Source organism: Triturus cristatus, chromosome 4_2 (assembly GCF_964204655.1).
Source record: "Triturus cristatus chromosome 4_2, aTriCri1.1, whole genome shotgun sequence".
In the NCBI taxonomy this organism is placed as follows: domain Eukaryota; kingdom Metazoa; phylum Chordata; class Amphibia; order Caudata; family Salamandridae; genus Triturus; species Triturus cristatus.
This window is the reverse complement of record NC_140586.1, coordinates 419,310,506-419,337,458: the sequence shown is the minus strand read 5'-3', so window position 1 is coordinate 419,337,458 and position 26,953 is coordinate 419,310,506. Positions and strand designations below refer to the sequence as shown.

Sequence of the window (26,953 nt, the reverse complement as noted above, 5' to 3'; positions counted from 1 at the left end):
AATCAATTGCTACTAGTGGCTTGCAGCGCTGATTGTGCCACCCACATGAGTAGCCCGGAAAAGATGCTCTAGGCCTGCCACCGCAGTGCCTGCACGCAGTTTGTACATAGGACACCCCTATGGTAGGCCAAAGGTACCCCCCTGGGCAGGGTGCAGTGTATGTGAAAAGTAGGACGTGTACTGGTGTGAGTAACATGTCCAGATAGCGAAATACTTCCAATTTCATTTTTTTTCTATTGAAAGGCTATTTTGCCCATGGACAGAATGGGGAAGGTTTTGTAACATTTTACAAGCATATTGTCCCATAGGGATAAGATGGAAAATTGGGGTCTGGTATCCCTGAACTCAGAATTTGATAACACATCTTTTAGTAAGGATGGTTTTAAAGTCTGTGTTTGAAAATACTACTTTTAAAAAGTGGCTATTTTCTTGTTCAACATTTGTGTGTGCCTCTGCCTGATTGTGGATTGACTGTCAGGTTTCGGTGCGACAGAGACCGAGGATGTGCATTTAGTGTAGTGTCCTTTTGTGGTGTTTTCACTGTGTTACTGTGAGTGTTGGTAGAAATACTTTACACATTGCCTTTGGGATAAGCCTGTATTCTTGTGCCAAGCTACCAAGGGGGTGAGCGGGGGTTATCTAAAGCATGTATCCCCCTTACCCTGACTCGAAAGAAGGGTGCCTATTTGGACAAAGGCATATATCTCTGCCAACCAGAGACCCCCCATTTCTAGCAAATAGTTATTGCATTTAGCTTTGAATGGCCAGGGAGTATGCTTTTCAAAGGGTAAGTATTGTCTACAGAAGGTTACCTACTTAGGTCACCTACTGTCGAAGGGGGGTAGGAGATTAGTTCCTTGGTTAACTAACACATTAAATGAGGTGCATAAGGTGCATGAGCCTTTACCCTGAATGCCTGAAACAGCTTTTTTGGGCAACTAACACTTGGGCAACTAACAAACTGTGCTTTCTTTGGCTTCTGTGCTTGGTACATATATTGTTGTGTGCTGCTTTGTGTTATAAGTACACAAGACGGCTTGTTGCGCGCTTTCTGTCTTTGATGCTACCGCAAGAGCCCTCCTAACCTGTCTAGGGGGCGGTCATGACGGTGGCCGTCTCCATAAGACAATAGATTGGACTAGTTTTAGCCACTGATCTTAGTTATGGTACACCATGCTGTGAACATGCCCTTGAAACAACAGAGACACAGCACCTCACTAGTGCACGTCTAACCGGCTATAAATTAGCACGGTTCGCCTAAATTAGCACCGTTCACCAAAAATAGCACTGTTCCCCAAAAATGTCATGATTAAAAGATGTGCCACCTTGAAGTCAGACATGTTACTGCCCCTCCCTTCTGTCATCTGATGGAACTGGAATTGAAAAGGAGATGAAAGGACGGGTAGACTAGACTGGCGTTCCCTTATCTGATCCTTAAGGGTAACTATAGGTTGATGGCTCTTGTTTAAATTCCCAGGTGGCATCACCACTATTGCTCATGTTACTGCAACACTACATATAGTCGCAGAGACATCACGAGTCCCTAATTAGTTAGCCTGAGTAACTGAGTTGTGAATTGTAAGTGTAGTGCCCACCAGAAAGTAACTGATGATGTGGGAAGGAATAATGTGTTTGCAGATCAGACAGCTAAGGAAAATGACCAAGATGAAATGAAAAAAATGTTTGTAGCAGGCCCTGCTGGGTGGGTACCGGAAGTCACAATGTTTAAGATGAAAGTAGGGCACATTTGAAGGGACGAGGGATGGTGAATTAATAGGTTAGGGAGAAAAAAAAAAAAAGAATGTTGATTTATTTCCCATGGTTATGATGAGACATTGCCCAGCCGTGTACTGTATGGTGCGAATGGGATCGCCTGTGTTTGAGCCTCTGCCCCTTGGTCCTCTTGAGTTTGACCCCCTTTTTCCTGACCCCTCTGTGCCCAGAGTGTTGAGGTACAATTTGTGCCCACGCAGGAGGAACAGTGCACCAAAGGGAAAGTCAGATTAGTAGGGATGGACTGTATTGCTGAAGAATAGGATGCATGTATCCTGCCCGTGGAACCAATGATAGTTTAGGGAAAGGTAGATTGGTGCATTATTTGGACAGTCCACAAACTGGACTGCGATTCTAAAGAAAGAAATACCTTGCCCTGCAACGTGGGATCTGGATCCGAGCTAGACGAACAGTTGCACTGCCGGTGCTCAACAGCCCCTACGCCTAATGAACAATAGGGGTCCGCCAGCAGGACCTAGATGGAAGCAGGGAACTTTGCCTGTTTCCTTGCTTTATCCCCATTAACTCCATTGCATGTTCTTTCCACTGAACACATGTTTGATACTTTGACTCATCACAGAGGGGAACACAGGAAGACATACACTGACAATTTAATTGTTTCAATTGGGGCATATTCAATTCCTTTTCCCCTGTTCCAGATATCATATTTATTGATCTCCGCACTGCAAATGAATATGTACATTGGGCAAATGTCTATAATGATGGTTAATATGGCAGTTTGTTTTGCATCCAGGGGGCGAGGGAGACTAAGATGGGTAGGAGCACATGTGACTTCACTTATAGCTTGCTTGACAACAAGTCTGCCTTTGATCTTACTTCATAATGTTTACTTTCACATTTATGTTTTGCCTATGAGGGAATGGTTTGACAGATGTTGCCTCTTTTTTCTTTTTCCCTAATACTTGTCGCTTTGTCTATGTATCATACATTGTATTAGATACCATGTGAAAGTATGTTTCTGCCCGGAGCCACAAGGGTTGCAGACATGAAGAATATGTCCCTGTATACCCTGCCTCCTGACTCTGCTCAGTAGAGACACTGGTGTTCTAATAAAAACATGATTAAGAGAAAGCACTAATGAGCTGTGAAGTCATTAGAGAGAAGTGGACCCAACTCTCACTCTTTATTATTATGAGAATTGTCTCTGTTGAAGATAGTCATTTTGCTCAAGTGTCTGTATTTATTTTTGAATGCCCCTGTAATCCATAGAACACGTATTTCCACTGTATGTGTGCCATGTACTTCAAGTTAGTTTATGAGTTTAGACAGCCTACGCTTGTTTGGCATACCATAGGCCAACAGTATGATACGGATATGGGTGGCCCCCCAGTTAAAGATTTTCAAGCATAGTAGTTAATTATTATTGTATTGGTTTGAAGAGGGAGGAAGGTGCCAAGCTCTGGAAAAAAACACTGGGGAGGAGCAAGTCATACTTGGGGTGGCATCCATAGTCAAGAAAGAAAACAACAGCCCACCTATAATGGGGAAGACCTGAGTAAACCTTCTACAAAACAGGTTAGGAGGCAGTATTCTTTCCATCTAGCTTGTACAGAAAATGAATGTACATCATAAATTAGATTGTTTTACTAACATGTCCTGTCTTTGGAGGACATTAATTGCAGGTCAAATGGGGATATTGGACATTTTTATATGCTTTAGACTTAAACATGAGTTGAGTGTGATGCTGTCAGGGTTTCAAATGTCTGAATGATTTGGAGAAGGCAGAAAATATGAACGGTGAGGGATTGGTCATCTCAGTCCTGTATACATCATTGATAGGGGCTATGGGGACAGCAGTGCAAGACGCAGAGCTGGCTAACAGATGATCAATTTGTTTATGTGTTGTAAAATTAATCTTTCCTCATTTAATTATAGGCAAAAGTTGATACACTTTAAATACTTACATGAAGTGTACTACACTCCTAAACTTCTACGGAGTGTGCATCTGTGGGCATCAGAACAGTCCGGGGCTGAAGAGACAGACTTTATGCTTCCTGCCTGGCTCTGGACGAGTATTTGGGCCATTTGGGAGGAGGTTGTTAGCACTGTGGAATGAATTGTGGTAGTACCAATTCAGGGGATCCTATAGTGCTGATGGTGGGTTTGAATGAAATACTCAAGTTTGTTATGCAAGTTGCATTTCTGGTTTTCCTCTTAGCTACAGGTTGGATAGTATGGCAGCCAAGGGGTGCCACTGGCAAAGGACTAGGAACATGGCTAAACGAAGTGGCAGAAATTCCAGGATGAGCCCATTAAGGTGGTCAACCCTGCCTCACATCTTAACTATATATGAGCACCATTTGTTTTCTTTCCAAGCAACGATTTCCTGAGACTTATATATATGCCATATTTGCGTTTAGGAAGATGAGCCTCTTTGGTGTCATCAAGGGTGCTGTGGCTGAAGGTGGGTTAATGCTATGGTTGAGGTTAAACCACAAATACAGCCGATTCCTGTATGTATTTCGAACATAAAACATTAAAATCTATATGAATTCTAATACACCATTGATTTTCAGGATCACGGCTATCTTGGCATGTATTAATATGCTTTCTTAAAGATTTAACTGCAGTCAAGTGGAAGCCCCAAAATGTTTTCAGGTAGTTGGCCCCAGAGACAATCAGTGTGTGTCTGTCTTACCTTTGGTGCAATTGGAACAATTTCGCGTTTTCGCATGTGAAAGGGCATTTAGCAGAGAAAAGGAGCTACAAATCATAGGATCCCTATCTCATCTCCCAAAAATAAGGTGGATAGCCACCCTCATCTTCCTGTGCACTCCTAATGTCTCTTCTAAACGATGAAATATGCACTCTAATACGAGAATATACTGAGATGAGTCAGTATTCTACAAAAAATTAGGATGGTTGTCAGGTTTTTCTGCCTATTCAATTTCAAAATTGTGAGATTTAGCCTTATCGCTTTACAACATTTCGCTATTTTTTCTTTTTAAGAAAGGCGGTATGTGTTACCTTAACTTAAAGGAGAATGAAAGGGTTAATTTGCTTTTCTTTGTTTGTTGGAGGTCTAGTTTAACAAGCATTGGTATAGCCAATAGGTCTCGCCTTTTGGACCGCATAAGTGTTTAGCCATGCAGCACATTATCCTGGGTGCTGTGCCACCAGACTGAAGAGTTATACAATTACTACACACTGGATCATGCAGTCCAATTCAGGAATACATGCTTGCCTCCGGAATAATTTATTAACACCTTCCAAGAGTTTTTAACGTACAGACAGAAAGACAAGTCCCTCGATGCAAGTCAACAGCACTATAACATTCTATGTGCAACGGCTAGAATATTGAACAGCATATGGTGCACCATGTTTACAGCACCCCACTGTCTCTCAAGCACTACAACACTGCCCCATCTTGCCTTTTTTCCCATCTTTATTTTTTGCAGCTGCGAGAGATCCATATATCAGCAGCATACACAGACACAGCAAGTGAAGTTCATTTGTTCAATCTTTGTGGTTATTCAGTTGAGTGTGTGGAGCTCTTCTTATCCTATCATGGTAGTACATACTAAGAGGGCACGCTGCTGAACTACTTCTATAAGCTATCCAGCGGGAGCACACACACAACACATCGACACACACAAGGGAATAAAATTGAGTGCATGTTTTTTGGGCGCGATTTGTATGCGTGCCCTTCGGTTGAGTGGCATTCAGAACTCAGAGTATGGTACAGATAGGCAGTATCATTGTAAAAAAATGCAAAAACGCGTTGTGTTATTGAATGCTAGCATGTAATTATAGAGCGCAGCAGCTTCTTTCTGCTACAGAAACAGAAATAACCAAAACATAAGTACAGCCAGTGGGGATGCACTCTAACAATACATTCAACAGAACACAACAGATGTAAGGGCACACAGTCTAGGCGTGGGGACAGCATGCCGCTTGCTGTAAGCAGCCCTGGGGTAACAAGAGAACAAAATATTTTGAGGACACGAGGACGGAAGGCAAAAATCATAAGCCTCCCCTGTACAAATTAGCTGTATTGCGGGAAGGACTAACAATGAAAGTGACGATCGCAGAATGAAAATGCGTTGAAGCCGTGGAATTAATTTAAAATTGTATGGGTGCAGAACAAAAGAAAGTTGCTGGCAGCTGGGTTGTGCATGTTATTAGAAAGGGGTGCTGTGCACGTTTCCTTGCATGCCGCCTGCTTCGAGTGCCCGTGGGTTAAGATCTGAAGAGTCCCTGTCCGGCGAGCGTAACAAAATTTGAATTTGAGCGACTAGGTGCGAGGGGAGAGGACCGAAGAGAGCTGCAATTACATGTATAGTGCCCCCCTCGCATGCTACCTCCTTTGAGCGTTGGAAGTGGTGCTGTGCACGGTGTTGCCTCGCATGCCGCTTGCTCTGACTGCCCCCGGGTTGAGCTCTGAAGAATTCCCGGCTGGCGAGAGGAAGAAAATAATTTGCGGACGTCTACAGTTATTTAAATAAAAAATGTTTTGGAGCCAAGTGCAATACAAAAGAAACGCAGGAGGCGCCATGTTCAAGCTAAAGCGATGTGTGGTGCGTTCTGAAAAAAAATAAAAAGCCGATCCTCAAGCAGAGACAGCTTATCGGCAACAGCTGCCCCGAGAGTCGCATTGCCTGTTAACTGTGACGAACAACAAGCGAAAAAGAAATCACGTCATTTTAGGCGCAGCTGCTATGTTTATGCGGCGGCGAGCGGCACTGCTGAAATTAAAACTTTGTGTGGCTGGAAAAAAAATAACAAGGCCATGCAAGAGACTTCATTTCAGGAAAGGGTCATCTGCTAGCCCATGAGCGGTGCGTGCATGCGCTGTAAAGAATTAAGGAATGTAGCAAAACGCTGTGGGAGTGAACCTTTGCTAAAAAGAGGTGGGACATGCGCCCGCCTTTAGCCATTTGCGTGCTTTCATTCTTGAAAGCCACACGCAAATGCCAATTGAATGTGTGGGAGTTGTCAGACCCCCAGAAGTTTGGGGGATGTTTGGAGTGCTCACAAGAAACCTCCCATAGATCAGCGCATGCGCGCTGCGCTAGGCTCGACCTAAAAAGTGCAATTTTGTGAAAGTCATCATAATTACACCTGGATCTCTATCAGTTCACTCATTTTACTTCCATTTTGCTTAATGTAACTAAGCTGTCAAACAGCTTTGCCCCTTCATCAGACAGCTCACGAGAATGTGCTATATAACTAAAAAGGGTGCTTAAGGTAACATGGTTTCTAATAAAGAAATGTGTCCTCCGCGTTCTAGTCTCTTCACTTTCTATCTCTCAGAACGTCTTCCTTTAAGGTCTGTACCTCCTCCCACTTACTTTTAAATGCACACCTACAAGGATACTTTCAGGTTTGGCAAGAAGGCAATTTACAGTCTCTACTTTTCTGAAATATTCTTTTTTTACAGTAAATGACAATAACAATTAGGATAAGCGAAACAATACCAACACCTCGCAAAGATTAAGGCTTCCAGTTTCAGAAGAGTGTGCTTGCAGGCCTGTTGCCCCCCACACCGCTCCAACCCCAGCCTCACCCCAAAGGTACTGACAGGACAAACAATCTGATTTATGCAATTTATTTATCAGCATTGCCTGGCTTCCTGTTAGTATGGGTGAAATCTGGGAGTGCAGCATATCTTAAAATAAAGTGATATTTTTACAGTGGCTTAATCCTGCATACACTCTGTTGGCTGGGTAGGATTTCAAGTCTTGGTGCACAATCAAAGACCAGCACTAACAATGCTACTCTTTTAAAACTGTTTTAAAAGCAAACACACTTCCTTTCAAAATGTACACCACTTTTTAACACTATATTAGGAAAGCAATAATAGAAAATATGGAGTGCATACAATAAGCTTTACAAATCGATTTGTGAAATCCGCTAAGTGTGGATTTCTCTTACCTTACTTAGCTGTTCTGCAAAATGTATAGCTGTTTTTGTATGGAGTGTGACAGGTCCTGTTCTTACTCTAGATACACCATCAGCTAACGCCATAAATATAATTAGCTATGAAGGAAGGAAAAAAAAAGTGAGTTATCTTCGAACACATTAAACTAAGACTACAAACTTTTAAAATAAAATGTTCATCCGGCTTCCAAAATCTTCACCTGGTCCTGCAGATATTCATCCACACATCCACCATGTCGTAAATTTCTAAGCAACATGTCTGCAGCATCCCCTGCAACCTTCTCTGCTGAAACACCTAGAATGACAAAAAAGCGATCAAACAATAGGGCCAAAGTAATCGTTCTGTTACTCATTTACATTTTAATTTTGTGGCTGGACAACCAAGAAACATATATAATTAGCATATTAAAATAACCATTAACACTGGAATCAGTTTAAAGGGAGAACAGGTTTTGTAGCGTGTCAGTATGCACCATTGCTCCCTTTTCCTCTGACTTAAAAAAAAAACAAGAACAACTAACAGTTGCTGGATCAAACAACCTTGATGTCACTCTCATAACCAATGTGTAAAAAAGTGGTACCTTGAAACAGATCAGCAGAGGTAGATAATTTGAAATGTGGGTATAACTCAGGTATATGGAATCTAAGAAGTTCTCAAATTACCAGCCTTTGGTAACAGGGACACTATGCGTTGCAAGTAATAAAAGTTGCTTTCCATCTACTTTCATCTGGCATTCTAAACACACATGCATACCTCACCAGCTTAAACTTGATCCATATCTCACACTCTTCAATGTGAATGTCAGCAAAGTACTGACAGGTAAAGAGTTCCTTATTGAATTAAAAAGCCCATGTATATGGGCGCAAGTGGTTAGCAGAAAGCTGTATGCCCTTGAACAAATTCTATGTGATTACAGAACACGTAATTAGAATTTTATAAGGCCTGAAATAAGTATTTGGAAACTAGACTGACTATTCTCACTGGTGTAATAAGGTAATGTATGCCTCAAATATTTAAGTGGTGTTTCTGGGCCTAGATATGTGCTCCAATGTAGTTTGTCATATGTTTACATTTTTTGAAAATAAAATTCTATAAAACAATAAACTTCCATTAGAATACATACCTTACTAAAAATAACATAAATGCTCAACCCTTAAGAAAGCCAAAACAAAATTTAAATTACTAAGTCAACATACAGTTAGAAGATAACCACATTTAGCGTTTGAGCAGTTATTTAAATAATTCGATTGCAAGTAACTAAAAATAACAAGCATTGCCATAGCCAATAGGTCTTGCCTGTGGGACCTTATAAGTGTTTAGTTATCCATCACAATATCATTGGTGCAACAACATCAAGTGTTGCATGGCTAAACACTTATAAGGTCCCAAACGCGAGACCTATTGACTCTGCCAATGCTTGTTTTGAAGTCGCAGCTAGTGATTTTTGAAAAGTGGTGGGCCGTAATACTTACCCAGAATTGTAGTAAGTAAAGAGCCTGACATCTTGAGCAGTGGCGGGGCTCTTCGCGCTACATCTACCCTTCGCTCAGTGTGGAATGAGTTTCTCAAAGGAGTGAGTGATCCTGCCATGTACAAGGTACCAAGTGAGCATTTCCATCGTGTCTGAAGGCCTGGCTCCCTTGTGCTAACACAATGGCATCTTTCTTTTACCATGTCCTATTCTTCATGCTCACTTACTCATTCAGTGTCTTTTGCTTACTATGATATTTTCTAAAATATATTATTTTAGCTGTGATGCCTTCAATTATTTTACACACACAAATTCAGAGTGTCCACGCCCTCTAGCGGCTGACGAAGAAAATGAACTGCTGATCTGAGCTCTTTCATAGTTGGCTTGGTTAATTCTCTTTTGTGGTTGAATTGAGGATATGCATGCATTATGGTAAATGTTAAGGTATTTTTTAATGGGAGGAAAAGAAAGAATAAGGTGTGTACAACTAAAATTGGACCGTAATTATTGTTCAACTATGCAAGCATAAAGTAAGAGGTAAAGAGTATACTTATTTCAAATCACCGCATTGTGAGCACTGCGTACATTAATTACCGCGGAATCTTACATGTGGTTCAAAGGAAAAACTGAAAAATAGGTGAAACTGGTCTTTGTGCATTTCGTTTAAAGGAAGCCTGATTCTTAATAATGTACTACAAAAGGAACGTGAAAAACAGCACTTGACAGTTTAAAATTTCTATTGTACGGAAAACTCAAAATGCCTTTGTTCTAGTTAGATCCTTTGAAACGCCACATTTTGTTACATAAATAGTAGAATGTGCAGCTTTAAGAAGCATATGACATCACACAGGAACGGCGCAAGTTATTTTAATCACGGCCTTATTTAAAGTACATTGAAACAAATCGGTACGTGCAAATAATAATAAAAAATATCTTTCCTAGAGTTCTGCGCAATATGTAGAAATATGTGACCCATTGATGACCCCAGCTGTACTTGATTCGACTACAAAAGATAAAATGCAGTAAAATGGGAGCTAGGATAAGCCCGAATTTAAGTGGCCCTGGAGACCTCTGCCTTAGCCTCTTGTGGGTGATGTCTAAATTAGATGGCAGTCAGGTATGTGTGCGCGAGGGTGGTCATTAGAGCGGCATGACAGCGGAGACTGCTGCAGGGGGAATGTGCATCGGATAAAAATGAGCTCGAATGACCGGCAACTCTACCAAGCACTGACTAATTGTTTAAATTCAAGCAAGCGAGTGGTGCGCGCGCCACAGAGAGCAATCTGTTTTCAATTATCGCGCCTGCTTCTGGGCATGATAATTCAAAACAGATGTCCGTGCGGGTAACCGCAAGCAATAGGCCGTGGGTGGAGCAAAGGCAGGACATGCACCTGCCTTTGCCCAATTGCGTGCTGTCTTTCTTAGAAAGACGCATGCAAAGGCCAATAGCCTCTGACCAAAAACAAACCACACGCACAAGCGTGTGGTCAGATTTTGAAGCCCCCTTACAAAAAGTCTCGCAGAGCAGCGCATGCGCGCTGGCTCAAGCGAGACCTTAAAAAGGATGAAGGTCACATGTTTGGAATATAAAGCTTAGTTTTGAAAACAAGGTTCATATGGTAGGTTATGTGTACAATACAGGGGACAAAGTTTAGATAAATTTCTGGCAGGTCTTTCCAAATTCTGTTGAGCACACCTTGATCATGGGTCACGGAGACTACACAGGACATGTTCACCAGATGGCAATCTATAATTTTAAAATAGATTTCTTGTTCCAAAGTGCCTTTCTAGCAATGGAGTATTTTTACTGTTTATCCTTTATAGATTTTGTTTAACCTTCTGAGCACAGTCAATAAACAGAACAATCTTTAGAGTGTACAATTTCACTTTGGTGCTATGGCAGAGAGACAGTATATGTTCTATTTTTTTTTAATTCTGTAATATTTTTACAGTCAATAAGAATAAAGATTAGTGTGGCAGCCGGTGATCAACACTCACTAGTTGGCTTAAGGTCCAAGTCATACATCCAAACTGGTTTAGATTTAGGAGCAGATTATAATCTGTTGTGTTGAATAACCTTTCCCAAAATGGTGACTGCTTTGGAGAACCCTGGGAAGATATTTGACTAGGGGCGTCAATGTCAAGTTCTTTCCATCCCCTATGTTTTATTCTTTGTTTGTTTACAAATAATTTGTCTTTTGCAAGACTTCTTGAGATACGTTTTTAATGAGCAATTAATTTGTGCTGCTCTGTAGATAGAGCCATTCAGAAAAATACTCCTAGTAACTCCAGGACTAGTAGTGATATCCTGGAATGCTCTTCTTCATAACGGACGACCCATGTATGTATTACATAACATAAATTGGGGTGGCACAATTGTTCTTTCAGCAGACCTGAATCCCAGCATGTCTGCTTGACTACATCCCTTAGTTTTTTTTTTTTAGCTTTCCTTCAAATGTGATAAGGTGTATTAGAGAGCAGAAGGCTTACAGCGGATAGACGATAATGAACAAAATGTCTTCAAAGGATAAAATTTACCTGTAACAATCTGTTTGCATTGTTGTAGAATAGAATTATATGCCTTTTCCTGCCATCTAGTGTAGGTTAAAAATATTACAACTTGTTTTTGTTCAAAGCTTTGTTTCGGTAATGTATCAAATGAATCTAGATCACTACCCTAAAACCCACAATGCATAAGGAATCAGTCTCTAACTTAGAATATTGCATTTTACCCATCGGAAAAGGAATCTGTATTTCTTAAGGATATGTGTACAATCTCCTAATATAGTAAAGAGTCATTTCTGTCCCGGGGAGTGGAGCGGGTTACATCTACACCATTGTAAGCTTCAAATTGTTTGTTATGGCTAAGTAATATTGTTTGTTGGCAGCAAGTGTTATATATGTCATGCTGTGCAGTGACAGCAATGCTGTACACTTTTCCTCTTATGCAAAGCTAGAAGATGAAGCGAAATCTTTAAAACCGTCTCATCAACTTGTGCCAGGTTTCTAGCTTGTATAGCCATGCATTAGTATATTGTGAATGAGTAGACGGAGGTGCATGTAGCTGGTCTAGAAAGGTTAACTAAGAGAATGTTTCTCAAAAAGGCATAATGGCCCTTATCTTGCGAAAACGTGCATTAGGCAGATGTAGAATGCAAATTTTGGTATTGCACAACAAATCGAAATACACCAAACAGGTCACCTAACAAGGCCTGCTTTGCTTTGATTGGAGTGTGCAAAAGGAGTAACACTTTTTTGTGTTCCTGATAGGCTTAGTTTATCAATGTATAATGAACAACTGTTCTTTTAACAACATATGATCACAAGGATGGGAGTCTGGAGAACAACATAACAGACTGGAAAGGCTCTTGATGTACAGAGCGTAGAATTAACTCCTGAAACAGAATGTAATGAGATCTAAGTCCATTGAACAGTGATAACATGAAAGCTCTCTAGTGAGAATGGATTTGCACATACATACATGTATATATATATTCACTGAAGAAACCATAGGTTTCAGGGGCGTTCTAGTTAGCTGGACTTTTCACTCGTACAAAACCATTGAAATTCCCCCGTTATAGTTAGTTCAGCTAACTATAACTCGCGCGCCCGCAATGCACTGCTGATGACGTCACATATTACATCACTCATGACATGGTCAGTGACATCACTCATGACATCACTGATGACATCTCAAATGACATCACTGATGACATCATCCAGTGAATGTGTGTTTTTCTGAAAATTACATATGTTTTATATATGTATATCTCAAGGTCGATGGAAGAATAAATGGGTATATAAGTGTCTAAATGGATGATTTGTTTATGAAAAATTGATTGTATAACTGACTGATTAAATGTATCTTAGTGAATACATGGCTTAGTGAGTAATGTTTAAATATGTAAATATCTGTATCAGTCTCCCACTTTGTGTATAAGTGGCTGCATGGGTTGGTGAGTAGCTACATGAGTGTCTATATAGGTTATTAGTTGGTTTTTTGAGTATCAGTATGAGTGTCTGAATGGTTCGGTGGGGGGTATTACGTAGTGCATAGGTGCATGAATGAGTGACTCACTGTTTGTATGTGTTGAAGACAGGATGTGTGCAGGACTGTATGGGTGGATGAGTGTGTGCATGGGTGTGTTAGTGAGTGAATGACTGTCTCAATAGTGTCTTTATGAGTAACTACATATGTTTTAAACTAGTATATGTGACTATTGGTGTATATAAGTGAGTATATGTGAGAGTGAGAGATTGGAAGAGTTCCTGTATGAATAAGTATGTGTTTCTATAAGTGATTGTTTAAAAGACTAAGTATGTGTACGTTTCTGTAGAAGTAAGTGTGGTGGTGTGTGTATAACTGTATATGCAAGTAAATGGATGTTTGATTCTTTATTAGCATGAGTGACTATGTGTGTGAGTAACTCTATGGATGAGTGGCGTTGTGTAACAGGATGTATAGGTGTATGAGTACATATGATGAGTGAGTAAATGTATGAGTGACTGTATAGGGCTGTTGGTGAATGAGTGGATGTGTATGTGGATCTTAGAATTACCGAATAGGTTGTTGTAACTGGTATAGGTATGTCCATTGTTTTGAAAAATTTAGTTTCTATTTTTGAATGTGTGTATCAAAGGTTATATTAGGGGGAGAGGAGGTCTGCCACTCTATCACAAGGATGATGTCATTTGAGATATATTCAGTGATGTCATGAGTAATGTCACTGACCATGTCATGAGTGATGTAATATGTGACGTCATCAGCAGTGCATTGCGGGTGCGCGAGTTATAGTTAGCTGAACTAACTATAACGGGGGAATTTCAATGGTTTCATATGCGTGAAAAGTCCAGCTAACTATAACGCCCCTGAAACCTATGGTTTCTTCAGCGAATTTCCAAGGTTTTTTAAATGCTAATTCCTAACTAGAACGTGCCTGAAACCTATGGTTTTTTCAGTGAATTTCAAAGGTTTTTTAAATGCTAATTTCTAACTATGCCTACAGAGATAGGACATGTGAAGAAAGAAGAAAAAACGCACAGAAAGAAAAAAAAGAAATGCAGAAAGAAGCAACAGAAGTCCTCAAAGACGAAGAAAAGTGCAGGAAGAAGGATAACGTGCAGAAAGAACAAACAAAAGAGCAGAAAGAAGCCTTGTTGTAAAATCATCCTGTACCCTCAACATTTTCAGACGGATACTGGTGGTAACGGAGTCTGACTAACCAGTCCTAGAGCCAGTGCTATGTTAAAAGACACTCAGAATACAGTGAAAACACCTAAATACACTAGGGAACACTATGCGTTGGGGTCCCCCTGTGATTCCTCCATTCCAGACAGGAGGACGTTTGGGGTAGGTTTGAGAGAGGCCACACCAGAGCAAAACTCATTAGAAGGTGTGAATGCTCGTCCCCTAGTCTATGGAGCAACTTATTCCTTACACTTAGGCTTATATCCAGGAGCGACCTTAAATCTGACAGAACAGATAGCAAGGCCATCTTGACCTTGCATGCCCGGATACACACTGTGGGTACTAGCCCCCAGCTCACTCTCTTATACACTTCACTTTTTAGTTGGTCCTGAGGAAGCGCCATGGATCCGGTTGGACCGCAGGGGCGCGAAACATGTCGACCACATTGACCACATTGTAGCTACCTGTTGGGACATTAAGCCCACTAAGGTAACACCCAAACTACGGGTTTTTTAGCCTGTCAAGGGTGCCACCCCTTCTTTTTTATTAAACATATATTTTTTGAGCACCCTTAGACAATTTTAACATATCACGTTACACTCATCACTGCACCACCATTATCACACACCCGCATGCACCAGACGGCGTTTTCTCTAAAAAGATCTCTGATAAAGTGACCCTTCGGGGGACTCGTAGGGCATTGCAGCGCCGGCCCAACGAGGAGCAAAACGCCCGATGATGAAGCATGACACCTCCTGGGGTGTGTGAGGGCAACAAGAGAAATTAAGCTCTGCTTCCCCTCCCAACCTGTGGGTCTCATATAGCCTAGTACATTCCTTATATACGTGTCTCCACGTTTCTTTTCCTGTATTTTACTGGAACAGTGTCTCCGGTTTGATTTACATTAGCATGACCTCCTCTGTAAGCCCCTAGTATATAATAGGGCAGGGGATTAAAACTACCTCTTAAAACACGCCACAGGGAGTGTTTGCACACGTCACCTCAGGCCCCGTCCCCTCCCTTCCCCACTGTGTAAACACGCCCTGTGGCCGTTTTAAGTTGGAAGATTAAGTCCCCTTGAATTCTGAGGGTCCCTAGGGGCAAAATAGCCCACTAGGTACGTCCAGTAAGCACCATTGCAAAGAGGTGTAAAAAGGGGCACGGCCTGCACCACCTCTCTGCAACGCAGAGCAGTGGCGCTTACTGGAAGCACCTGGTGGGCTAGTTGGCCCCCAGGGTCCCTCAGGATTGAAAGGGAATTATTTCCCCAACTTAAACACGCCACACGGCGTGTTTGCACACGTCACCTCAGGCCCCGTCCCCTCCCTTCACCACTGTGTAAACGCACCCTGTGGCCGTTCTAAGTTGAGAGATTAAGTCCCCTTGAATCCTAAGGGTCCCAAGGGTCAAACTAGCCCACTAGTTACCTCCAGTAAGCGCCACAGCTCTGCGTTGCATAGAGGTGTAAAAAGGGGCGTGGCCTCAGAACACCTGTCTGCAACGCAGCTCCCTGGCGCATACTGGAGATACCTGTTGGGCTAGTTGGCCCTCAGGGACCCTCAGTATTGAAGGGGAATTAATTCCCCAACTTATAACTGGCCAGGAGGCGCGTTTGCAGAGTGCTGCAAGGAGGGGGTGTGGCCTCCGGTGCGATGCCGGTCTTTTATTTATTTTATTTTTTTAAGAAGGAGGGCTGTGTGGCTCCCCACTTCTTTTTCTAATTTATTGGCCCTGGGGACCCCATCCCCCAGGGCCTGCATCCTAATTTTTTTTGTTGAAAAAAATTAATTTGGAAGGGGGCCGCGTGCCCCCCTCCCAAAGCCTTATTCGGACCCGGGGACCCCAACCCCCGGGTCATGGCCTTTTAAAAAAAAAAAAAATCTTTAGGAGGGTGGCTGCATTGCCCCCCTCCTCAGGCCACTTATGGCCCCGGGGACCCCATCCCCCGGGGCCGGCCTTTGTTTTTTATTATTTTAAAAAATATATATATTTATAGAAACACTTAGGACATGCTGGACAAACCGTATGTACCTATCACCATGACGATTTGCATGATATTCATTAAAAGGCGACAATGAATCCACATGGAATGTATTTACACCGCTAGTGAAGCTCTGACGTGTCTGACGCCCTACCGTGCCTAAACCCGGCGTCCCCGCCGGCGGGTACTCTCCAAGTAGACACCCTTATCGTTTATTTATACAAACATGGGTAGCTATTGACAGGCATATTTAATACACACGCACACCAAGTCATTCAAAGGGGATTTGACAAAAATTCGACCAAACTATGCAAGAAACTCCCCTCACGGTTAATAAAACACACTTCCACTGCCGGATGTGTAATACTTTTTATTTTACTCTCTGGAAAGGAGACAAACCTCACTTGAGAGTCACAGCGTGCTCCTGGCTGAGCCCAATGCTGTGTTACACCCACCAGTGCCTGCCGAGTGCCACACACCTCTGTGTTGTATTCCACCAGCTAGTGCGTATGCTTAGACACTCTCTAGCCCATGTGCACTGTAACACCACCCCGTGAATATCTCATGCCACAATTGCCTTCGCACGGGTTATATTGCCCCATCTAACGTGCCTTCCTCGATGCCTATGTTATAACGCACAGCGCTATGCCATACATATTACAATCTGGGATCCATATCTTTGTCACAGTGCATATGCAACGTTACACTCCCCAGCACATATTTTATATTACAACTTTAGAGACTAGTTAGGTTACACAACACTGCCCTGTGCATATTACACTCCAAGGCGCATATCGCGTAGCACGCGCTAGTGCCTGTGCTATCTCGCGCTCTCCAATGAATCTGTCATTGCGCACAATGTATTGCATATTATATTTCACGCTCCGGTTCATATTATATCAAACTTTTTGGTGCATAGTTTATACCATATACTATATCTAGTTTTCATTTTCAATCGTGCTCTTAGGACTATGTTCTATATAACACTGCGTCCACCGATCCTTTTCACGGGCATTACATTTTGCGATGGGGGGTGGAGGGTCAGAGGGTGTTTCTGCCAAGTGAACCCGGCGTCACAGTCACAAACGTCCTCTTCTTCCTGAATAAAAGTGAGATTATGCTGCATACTTGTTCGTATTTTAAGTAGTTCGAACAAACACACATTTTAAAAACAATGAAGTTCCTAATACCCACCTTCTCTGAACAGTTAGCTTGCTGCCCCATCCACCTCCTCCCTATCCTCTGTTGTCTGAATCCATGGACTAGCCTCCTCCCTCCTGCCATGCACGGTCTGATGTGCTGCCACTGCCCTCCATTTAGCATGATGTACCAGTCCACTCATCCTGCCCTCCATTGCCCAATTCCATGGCCCATCATTGATCTCCTGCTTAGCCTCTGTGCTTAGCTTGCTGCCCCTATTCTCCTTCCCCCTACCCTCCAAGGTCTTTGTGCATGCCCCTGCTCCATCCTTTTTGCCCACCATGTTCCATGGACCTGACACTCCTATCTACTCTGAGTGTTCTGTTGAGCTGCCACTCCCCTTCACCTGCCTAGCATGGTCAGATGACTGTAACCTGTCCCTGCCACCTCCACCCTGCCTGTCCACATGCCATGCCCCTATGCCTTTCCTCCTGTCCTCCATGGTCCATTTTACGGCCACACCCTTCTGCCCTCCCTGGTCTGTTGTGCTGCAACTGCTCCTCCTGCCTGCCCCGCGCGGTCTGTTGTGAGGCCCCTTCCCCTGAACTCTCTTGTCTGTGCCCAGGTCCTGACCCTCCCTTCTATCCTCCATGGTCCTTTGTGCATGCCCCTGCACCCTCCTTCTTGCCCATCATAGCCATTGTGCTGCCACTAACCCTCCCGCTTGCCATGCATGGTCTTCAGTGCTGCCATGGCCATCCCACCTTCCCTGTGTGGTCAGCTAGCTGCCCCTGACCCCCTCCCACCTTCCCTCCATGGTCTGTGTGTATGCCATCATAGTCTCACGGTTGCTCTCCATGGTGTGTTTTGTTTCTAGTGCCCATCCTGCCTGACCTCCATGGTCATCTTGCTGCTCCTGCCCTGCCCCCTTGCCCCCAGCCCTCTGTTTCCATGTGCAGACCCCTATTCCCGCACTCCTGGCTTGTCTGTTCCATTGTAATGCCTCTGATCCGTCCCTCCTACCCTTTATGGTCCGTTATGCTGCAGCTTTCTCTCCTGTCTGTCCATTATGGTCAGCTAGCTACCATTGCCTCTTTCCCCTCTGTTCTCTGTTGACCTTGTGCATGGTCCTGTCCCCTCCCTATTGCTTTCTATGGATTGTTGTGCTGCACTTCCGTCCCGCATGCCCTGTGTGGTGTATTGTGCTGCTGCAAACTCTGATGCCTGCCCTGTAGGGTCAGTTTGGTGCACCTCTCCATGTCCCTCCTGTCCTCTGTTATCCGAGTCCATGTCCCTACCCCAATTCTTCCTGCCTACCATGATCCAATTACCATACTTGCGAACATTTTGAACTTGGTAAGAGGGAGATTTTGAAAGAAAACTGGGGTATTGATTTTCCCCTTTGAGTTACATTGAAAAAGAGGAGATTGTAGACAGGAGACAGATCAACTAAAGCCCATTTGAGCTTAAAAACATTGGACGTTTCCTGGCTGAAACGGGTCTGTTGGCATGTATGGTTGTACTACCACTGCCTCTAACTTCTGCCCACAATGGTCTATTATATTGCCACAGCCTCTCTTGCCAGTCCTGTATTGTTGGTTTGTTGCCCCTGCCCCCCTTTCCACTGCCCTCCATAGTCTATTGTGCTGCCACTGCCCTTCCTGCCTGCCCTGTGTGGTCAAATTGTTGCCTCTGCACTCTCCTACCTGCCTTCAATTTTCAGAGTCCGTGCTCCTGGCCTCTGCCTCTCAACAGTATCCCAATGAACAACTAGATTGCTAACATTCTATATTTATTACAAAAGGGTGGAACGCCTGACGTCATTTTGATGTAATAAAACTGTAATACCTAGAGCATTTCCTTTAGAAATTACATATATGAGAGGGTCTTATTTGTATCAAAATGATGGTTAGTGCTCTAAAAAACTAAAATGAGGACATATTTTCTGAGTTTTCAAATAGTGACAAAGAACTTTTAAATTATTTGTAATCTTTATGTTTTTTTATCCAGTTGACCACTTGATTAAATGCTGCACTTAGGGGTGAGGATGTGGTGTTACTTCCAGAGCTGCAGACTTTGCAACTGGGGAACCAGGTTGGAGTTTCTGCTTCAGCTCAACATTCTGTGATTGTGGTCAAATCACTTAATCTCCCCATGTCTACAACCAAAATGAATTTGATCTTGTGTGATGTAACCAATGCTCATGTAAAGCACTCCAATACCTGACAAGTCTGCACTATATAAAACTGCAAATACACAAAAATACGTGTTTTGCACACGTCTGTCATTGGGCTACATCTGGGTGATATTTGTGCTGCATTTGGGTTCTTTTGTCTCTGGTGGCCATCTTGGGAGATTTATTTGTTATGAAGTTTCCTAATTTCCTCATTTACTGCAGTCTCCTCAGTAGGAAATACTTTTAGTTTTTTACTTTGGTTCCATCAAGAAGGCATTCAGATGTGTCACACATTTGCCATAAATTCTGAATGTTAGCACTCTAGTTGCTCATTAGATCACTGTAGTAAAGCTACTGCTCACCAGGGAAGTCTTCTGCTGGTATTCAAAGTGCATGTTTCAGTCTGCATGTCAGACATTTTTTATGAAATAGAAGAGGATTTGAGAAGTCACTCGAAATGTGCTCCAATTTTTGTTTCTGCAGCACTAATCATAATTTCTATGGCAAAATGAACCCCCTCATTTTGTTCCTTTGTAAATTAAATGTTTTAAGTGTTACCACTTTATTCAAACCAAGATGGCTTCAGGTGTGCCATACTTTTGTCATAAGTAAGACAGTAAGCACTCTAGTTGTTCTTTAGAGCACTCTGGGAAGCTGCAGTAGAACAAAAAAGAAATCAACTGACAGTCTCTGCCCTTGTTGGATGTACATGTTTTACTGAGAATGTCAGACTTCATTCTCACATGACTGAGAAAGATAATGTGAATTCACAGAAAATATGCTATCAGTTTAGCTTATAGATCACCTTCCAAACCTCTGTTGGAAAAGCATGAGAAAATAGTTTTCTCTCAAACATGATTCATGATATCACAGCAGAAGGCTTTTTCACATGGTAAAATCACCTTAGAACACACCACAATTCCTAAAATGAGTATGGTACCATCAAGAAATGATTTATAATGTAACTAAAGTCTTAAAACCTTCTATTAACTGCAATGCTTTTTAATGAGGTGCTATCATGTATTTTGGTCCCAAGATGGCTGCCAACACTTCTTGGATGAAGTACTGACAGCCAATCACATCTCACGATGAGATGTGTGGTTAGGCCCCCTTAAGATATATCTATCTTTTTAACTCTAATTTTCTCAGGAACTACTGAACGGATTTACACCATTTAAGCAAAAGGCACGAGTCTGAACTGAGGACTACCTCTTTGCCAAATTTGGTGTAGTTCCGTTTAGCAGTTCGGGCTGTAGCTGCGTCAACAGGTCCTATGGGAAAATGCATGGGGAAAATGCATTTTGGGACCCCCCTTTTTTCTCACCCCCCGCTTGACGAATCACCATGAAATTTTCAGGATAGGAGCGGACCGGAGCTGGCCAAAAGTTTGGATAATTTCGCGAAGATTCGTCAATCGGCGCCAACGTTATTCCAAATAGAATGTTGCGGATTTCCTATGGAAAATAGGTCCTAACTATAACAACCTACTGGCGACTGCCAGTAGGTAATATACATAAATGTATATATGTGTGTGTGTGTGCGCGTGTGTGTATATATATATACACACACACACACACACACACACACACACACACACACACACATTTATATATGTGTGTGTATATAGCAGCAGTCCTGTCGTAAAAACAGCACCACCACTGCACCTGAAAGTTGGGTCTGCATTGACTCTTAATTGTTTGTAGTCAAGCTGCAAATTGGCAGGCTGAGCAGATTTTATTTAACAAATGACACTGCAACGCCCACTGGAGGGCTATGAATTATGGAAATGAAGTTCAAAAGCTCACTTGGGAGGCCCACTGGAGGGCAATACTGCTAATTATCATGCTAATAGGAGGTGCTGTGGGAGTGTTAGTGCAAAGCTGTATTTCTTCTGCCTGTGACGAAGGACCAGGGAAGGTCTGAAACACATTAGGCTAAAGAAAGGAACTTCAGTGCCAAATGAGATTTCTTAGCCTCATTACCTGCCTGGGAGAGCGTCTTCAAACTCATGGACAATCTTGTTTGGATATATATAATTTATTTGATTGCTTTTCCACCTCAGTAGCGGTCTCTCCCCAATTCAGCGGGTGCCATGCTCAGTGAGGGTGGGACTCACTCTAACTTCGTTAGTTGCACTCTGCCGCAGAACAGTAGACATGCACTCACTGGATCCAACAAATATCAGAGGTTTATTGCCACAGCAACACACAAAACAGGAGTGTTTTGGCTGTTGCCTTTCCCAAGGTTTTTAACTGTTGTTTAACAAATAAATGCAGGTCTCCTGTTTTGTGAATATGCTGTAAAGGCTCCCAAAATAACGTTTATCAACATGTAAGCCAAGTCTCACATTTATACGATCAACATATTTGATGATGTATTTCACAAAATGCTTCCACGCAGCTGCACAGCATGATCTAGTAGTTTGTTGCCATGATTCTCTAAAAATAAGAACAGGGACCTGCAAATACCCAGATTTAAACATCACAATAGCCAAATCACTAGATTGAATGACTGTGAATTAGGATGTATGGACATCTCCATTAAAAGGGAGAACACAGTGACAGGTCCATGCTGAGGCTATGAGGAATACGGATATCAGAGTTTGGAACATCTTGCATATGACCCATGGTAGAAAAGGCAAAGGAGAAAGCATAAGAAAATGTCCCTAGCCACTCTATTCTCAGAAGATGTGTAGAAACTGGGGTTGCGGATCCTTAAAGGCATAACATTGGTTTGGTCAAAACAGATCCTCATGTGGAGTCCCCCACATGTAAAGAATGTGTACAGGATAAGTGTTTTGCTTGCCCTTTGCTCGCCCTTTTGTGGGCCTCCTGATGATTCCTACCCAGCTGGTCTGCGAATTCAATGTCTACTCTCAGCAGTTTCCCACCAAAGGTCTGAAGAGTGTGCCATCTTAGTCAAGTGAAGAGGATATGTGCTTCTCTGTTGTTGTATGTTACCTATTCTCCAAACCAAGCTACTCGTACATAGGTCAGTTTGCAAACTGAAATAATGTTTGTAAAAAGTCAGTGCGCAATGTGCAACCATTTTTTGTGACTGGCACGTAAGTACATCTGGCCTTAGAGTCCCTCACTTGGCAGCAACTTGAGACTGCCAGCTTGCCAAAGACACATGCAGAGGTCTCATTTCTAAGCATCAATTTGGACCAACAAAATGCATTATATCAACATTCTCAACAGTTTCACCAACCACCTCACTGTCAGCAGTTGTGATGCCTGCCAAAGAGGAATCCATTTCTGAAATGCCAAAGCTCACTCTGTAGTTTGGTAAACGTTTGCTGCCCCTAATTTAAGACTGTCTCACTGAAATTTAGGGACTTTAAGTATCCATATATCGGATTTCTTCATATTGACAAATCAATAACCCAGGTACGGGTAGGCATAAATATAATCGCGATGCAGGTGTGCTGCCAAACAGCTAGAGATTTGTTAAGCTACCTGTGGACTTGAATTTATGCTGGAAGCGGATCATTTAAATTCATAATATTTACCACATAACACAAACTTATTCTGGAAAGGCTGGATGCATTGGTGTATGGAAATATGCATCTTTCAAGTCCAATGTACTTAAGAGATTGGCTCAAGTGTGCTGTCATTCTTGGGAATGAATAAGTAGATAAAAATATTGCTCTTTTCAACTCCAGTGATAGTAATTCCTCCATTGCACCTTTGGCTAGTACAGATGCCACTTATTGCGAGAGAAGAGGCTGATGATTCCCATTTGTTCTGGGTTGATTTTTTTTGGCATATGATGTTGAGGCAATTAGTGTCACAATTAGATTGCCCTCGTCAAAAGACATGTGCGACTCCGAAGCAGCAGGCGAGTGTTAATATGGCAAAAGGAGGCATCTGCTGTATCTAAATTGCAACATGCATTCATGATGTCCTGCTATAATCTCCTATGCCCTCTTTCAGTGAGGCCTAGATACACAGGAAGGATGTTCTACATCTTCTTCCATTGATGCCTGTTGAACTAAGGGCAAGGCTTGTGAAGTAGCTAGGCAACAATTCCTCACCAAACCTGCAGCCACTCTTTCACCAGCTGCATCTAAGTTGCTTATCTTCAAGATGCAAGCCATAGACATCTCCCTAAAAAGAAAGCAAATTTCCCTGCAGTATCTACCACTGCTGAATCGGGTTGGGCATGACCCTTACTATAAAATGGATTTAATGAGCTGCTTCAAATTTCCTCCCTACTCTGGACCGAATTACAATGGCTTTCTGAGTCGTAACCTTTTAAAAAAAAAAAAAGGTTAATGGCATTTATCAGATACCTATCAAATTTGTAACATGCCTGTTTAAGGTTACTTTCGTCATAGACTTTCTATCATTTCCATCACATATATGCATTTCTTTATTTATGCCAACGCTTCATAAACTGCCAGTACTTTGACATGCCTGATTCTCATGGACTGCCTGCTTTGCGAATATCAATCTAATTAAAGCCCTCACAAGACTCCAAAGTGTGCCGTGCTTTTTCTTACTGGGAAGAAGCGTTGGTCTTTGTGTTTAGTCCGCTGGCTGGAGGCGGACAAACGGCACACCCTCTCGATCAGGAGCGCCCAGGAGAAACCAGCCTTTTGGTAATTTTTGTTTTTTGGCAAAACAAGGCGCCCCCCCGAAGAGTTGTATCGTCATTTGGCAGTATCAGCTGGAATGGGGAGAGAGGAGGCATGATGGTGTGCCTGATGGAGAAACCAGTGAGGCCCTTGATTTCCACCCCCGCGGGCACTCGAGCTGGTTTGCGGCCCGTGCTCACTGACTTGGGAGCATCACTTGATGTTTTGGAGCGTTTCAGAAATTTTTCAGGCGCCCACTCGGACTTCAAGTCCCAGCATCCTTTGGCCTGTGGGAGTGGCATCGCGTTGCAACAAGCACATGATGTGGAGGAGGGGCATGTGTTAATTTTTTAACAGGAACAGGAGCAATAACGGCTGAACTGTGTGCTGGCGACTCTGTGAAACCGGCACTGACGAAGGCGATTTATCGCTGAAACGCGTATGCCAACGCTTCATAAACTGCCAGTACTTTGACATGCCTGATTCTCATGGACTGCCTGCTTTGCGAATATCAATCTAATTAAAGCCCTCACAAGACTCCAAAGTGTGCCGTGCTTTTTCTTACTGGGAAGAAGCGTTGGTCTTTTTGTTTTCCTTTATTTCTACATGCATCTTTATACGAATATCCACCTCATTTTTACCTCAATGCCAAGGATCGGTAAATAGTCCATTCTACTGGAGGAAATTCCCATGGAGGTCGACTTTCATCCGCAGGCCATGGAAGTATCAATAGTCTGCTCATGAGCTTGTCTAGCTGACTTAAGGGCAGTTGTCGAGGAGGTCTCATTAATTTAGCCTTTAACCAATCTCAAATAAAACTAACAACTACAGAGTGGTCTTCAAATTCCTAATATGATTCCTGTTGAGGAGTCAAAGTGTACAGCTGGGTGGCTGGGGGGATGGCGATGTATATGGTGCAAGGAAAGGTAACTCCCACTGGAGCAGCCAAAGTCCTAGCCCTTTCAGCCTTGTGTACTCACGAGGGATCTCGAGGCTTTCCAGGGTCCCAAATGAGTAATCCGCAGCTTATCCCCCACAGTGCCCTCTAATCACTACTCTCCCCTCTGCTCTACTTATGCTACTACCTTCCGAGTCTTGTTTTATGACCGGGTGTTCCCAGGTGTTGAGAGTTTCTCTCCATTGTGTAGTGATGGGGCACCTACGTGGTCCCCTCACCTCTTTTATAAGTAGGGCCCTGCTCTCCGCTCCTGCCCAATAAACAACATCTTGTTTCCAAGTGCTTATCTTTGACCCGACAGTTGATTTCCAGGACATAGCTATTCTATGTCTGGCAACAACCAAAACTAAGTCTATAAATCTATTTCCAGTCTTCCGCTTGGGTGGGCAAACCCCAATTGTCGGACTAAGTTCACGTCCCAACGCCCTATTTAATGATAGGATCACTCCCCCCAAAGAGGTTTCAGCATGGGGCAGCCCCATCTCATATGTATGAAATCTGCATCCTCGTGTTGACATCTAGGGCAGCCTCGAAGCTCCCCACCACAGACTACATTTAACCTCTGAGGTGTCATGTATGTCATGTGCAAATAATAAAATTGTGTGAATTTGAACCTGGAGTTTCGAGATATCTTTTGAGGATAGTTCAACACTATTCCATTCTTGATCAGTGAAGCTCTTTTCCAGGGATAGTTCCCAACGCCTGCGTAGTTGCATGAGGGGGCCACGTGCTGCCTCTGTCAGGGAACAATAAAGCCACTTTACTAAATAGCCAGCAGAATGCAGAGATAATAAAGAGAGCAGTATTGGGTATGTTTCGGGTTCCTCTCTCCCTCTTCCCCATAATTCCTTAAAAGCATGTGTTAATGCTTATTTTCTCAGTCGTAACCTTGACTGTACATAGGACGATATTGGTTTGTGTCTAATGTTCTTGATAACGTCACAATCAAGAAACAATCTTTCCCTTCCTCTACTTACACGGCAACCCCATTCTGGAATACCACTGTCTGTTTTACCTCATTGTATGGGGGAGTGTTATCAGAGGAAACACTCTAAATGGATATATATCCAGAGTATCCTCATCCGTTTCCACTGGCTATATACTCCAGACACCCTTCTTTTCATGCTCTTGCTGTTCTCCCTGTTCAGTTTTCAGATGGATTTCCTCCTACTAAAAGCCTAACTTCAGGTTCCGCCACAATTGTTTCATTAAAGGCGATGAATGTGGCAAGAATGGTGAATTTATGCCTCAGAAGAAATAATTTGGGGTCTTTTGATTTGTCTCAGTCTTTCATCATATTTTAATGACAACCCAGGTTTACCTGAAGCCCTTGATTCTGAATAGCTTAGTTTCTGTTTTCCTTGTTGAGCCTTCTTCCAGCGTCTTTTATGTCAAAGTTCTTCAAGATCAAATAGAATAGAAGTTGATCATCCTCTCCGGGTTATTCTTCCATATGAGTTTAAGTCTCTTTTCGAGGTTGCTACATTTCTTGTGCTTAGTAATCTTTTTTAGGTAGATCATCCTCTAGGGGTCTTTTAAAGTCAATCCCCATGTAGAAGCCAATCCCAGTACGGCCTTACAGTCATCTTTTCAATGACAGTCGAAGAGGTTTTGAATCTGAGTGGCATGCAATGTTTGTTGTGGGATGGAAGGTTTCAACAAACATATTGATTTATTTTTGATGTGGATGCAATGCCCGTCTCAGTCAGTGCAGGTTTCTGTGGAGGTTACTGAACACACAGTTTCAGATCAGACCCCTCATCGTGCAAATTAATTACTAAAGAC

General features: G+C 42.7%; 1 protein-coding gene across 1 annotated transcript in view; it reads right to left on the bottom strand.

The window, feature by feature from the left end:
- RTCA (RNA 3'-terminal phosphate cyclase) overlaps window positions 1-26,953 on the bottom strand; it is a 104,328-nt gene that overhangs the window by 7,335 nt on the left and 70,040 nt on the right. The window contains exons 10-11 of the mRNA XM_085601897.1: window positions 7,875-7,969; window positions 7,669-7,773 (exon numbers count right to left, since the gene is read on the bottom strand). Of these exons, the coding sequence (XP_085458023.1) occupies window positions 7,669-7,773; window positions 7,875-7,969 (200 nt within the window). The remainder of the gene's footprint in view (window positions 1-7,668; window positions 7,774-7,874; window positions 7,970-26,953) is intronic.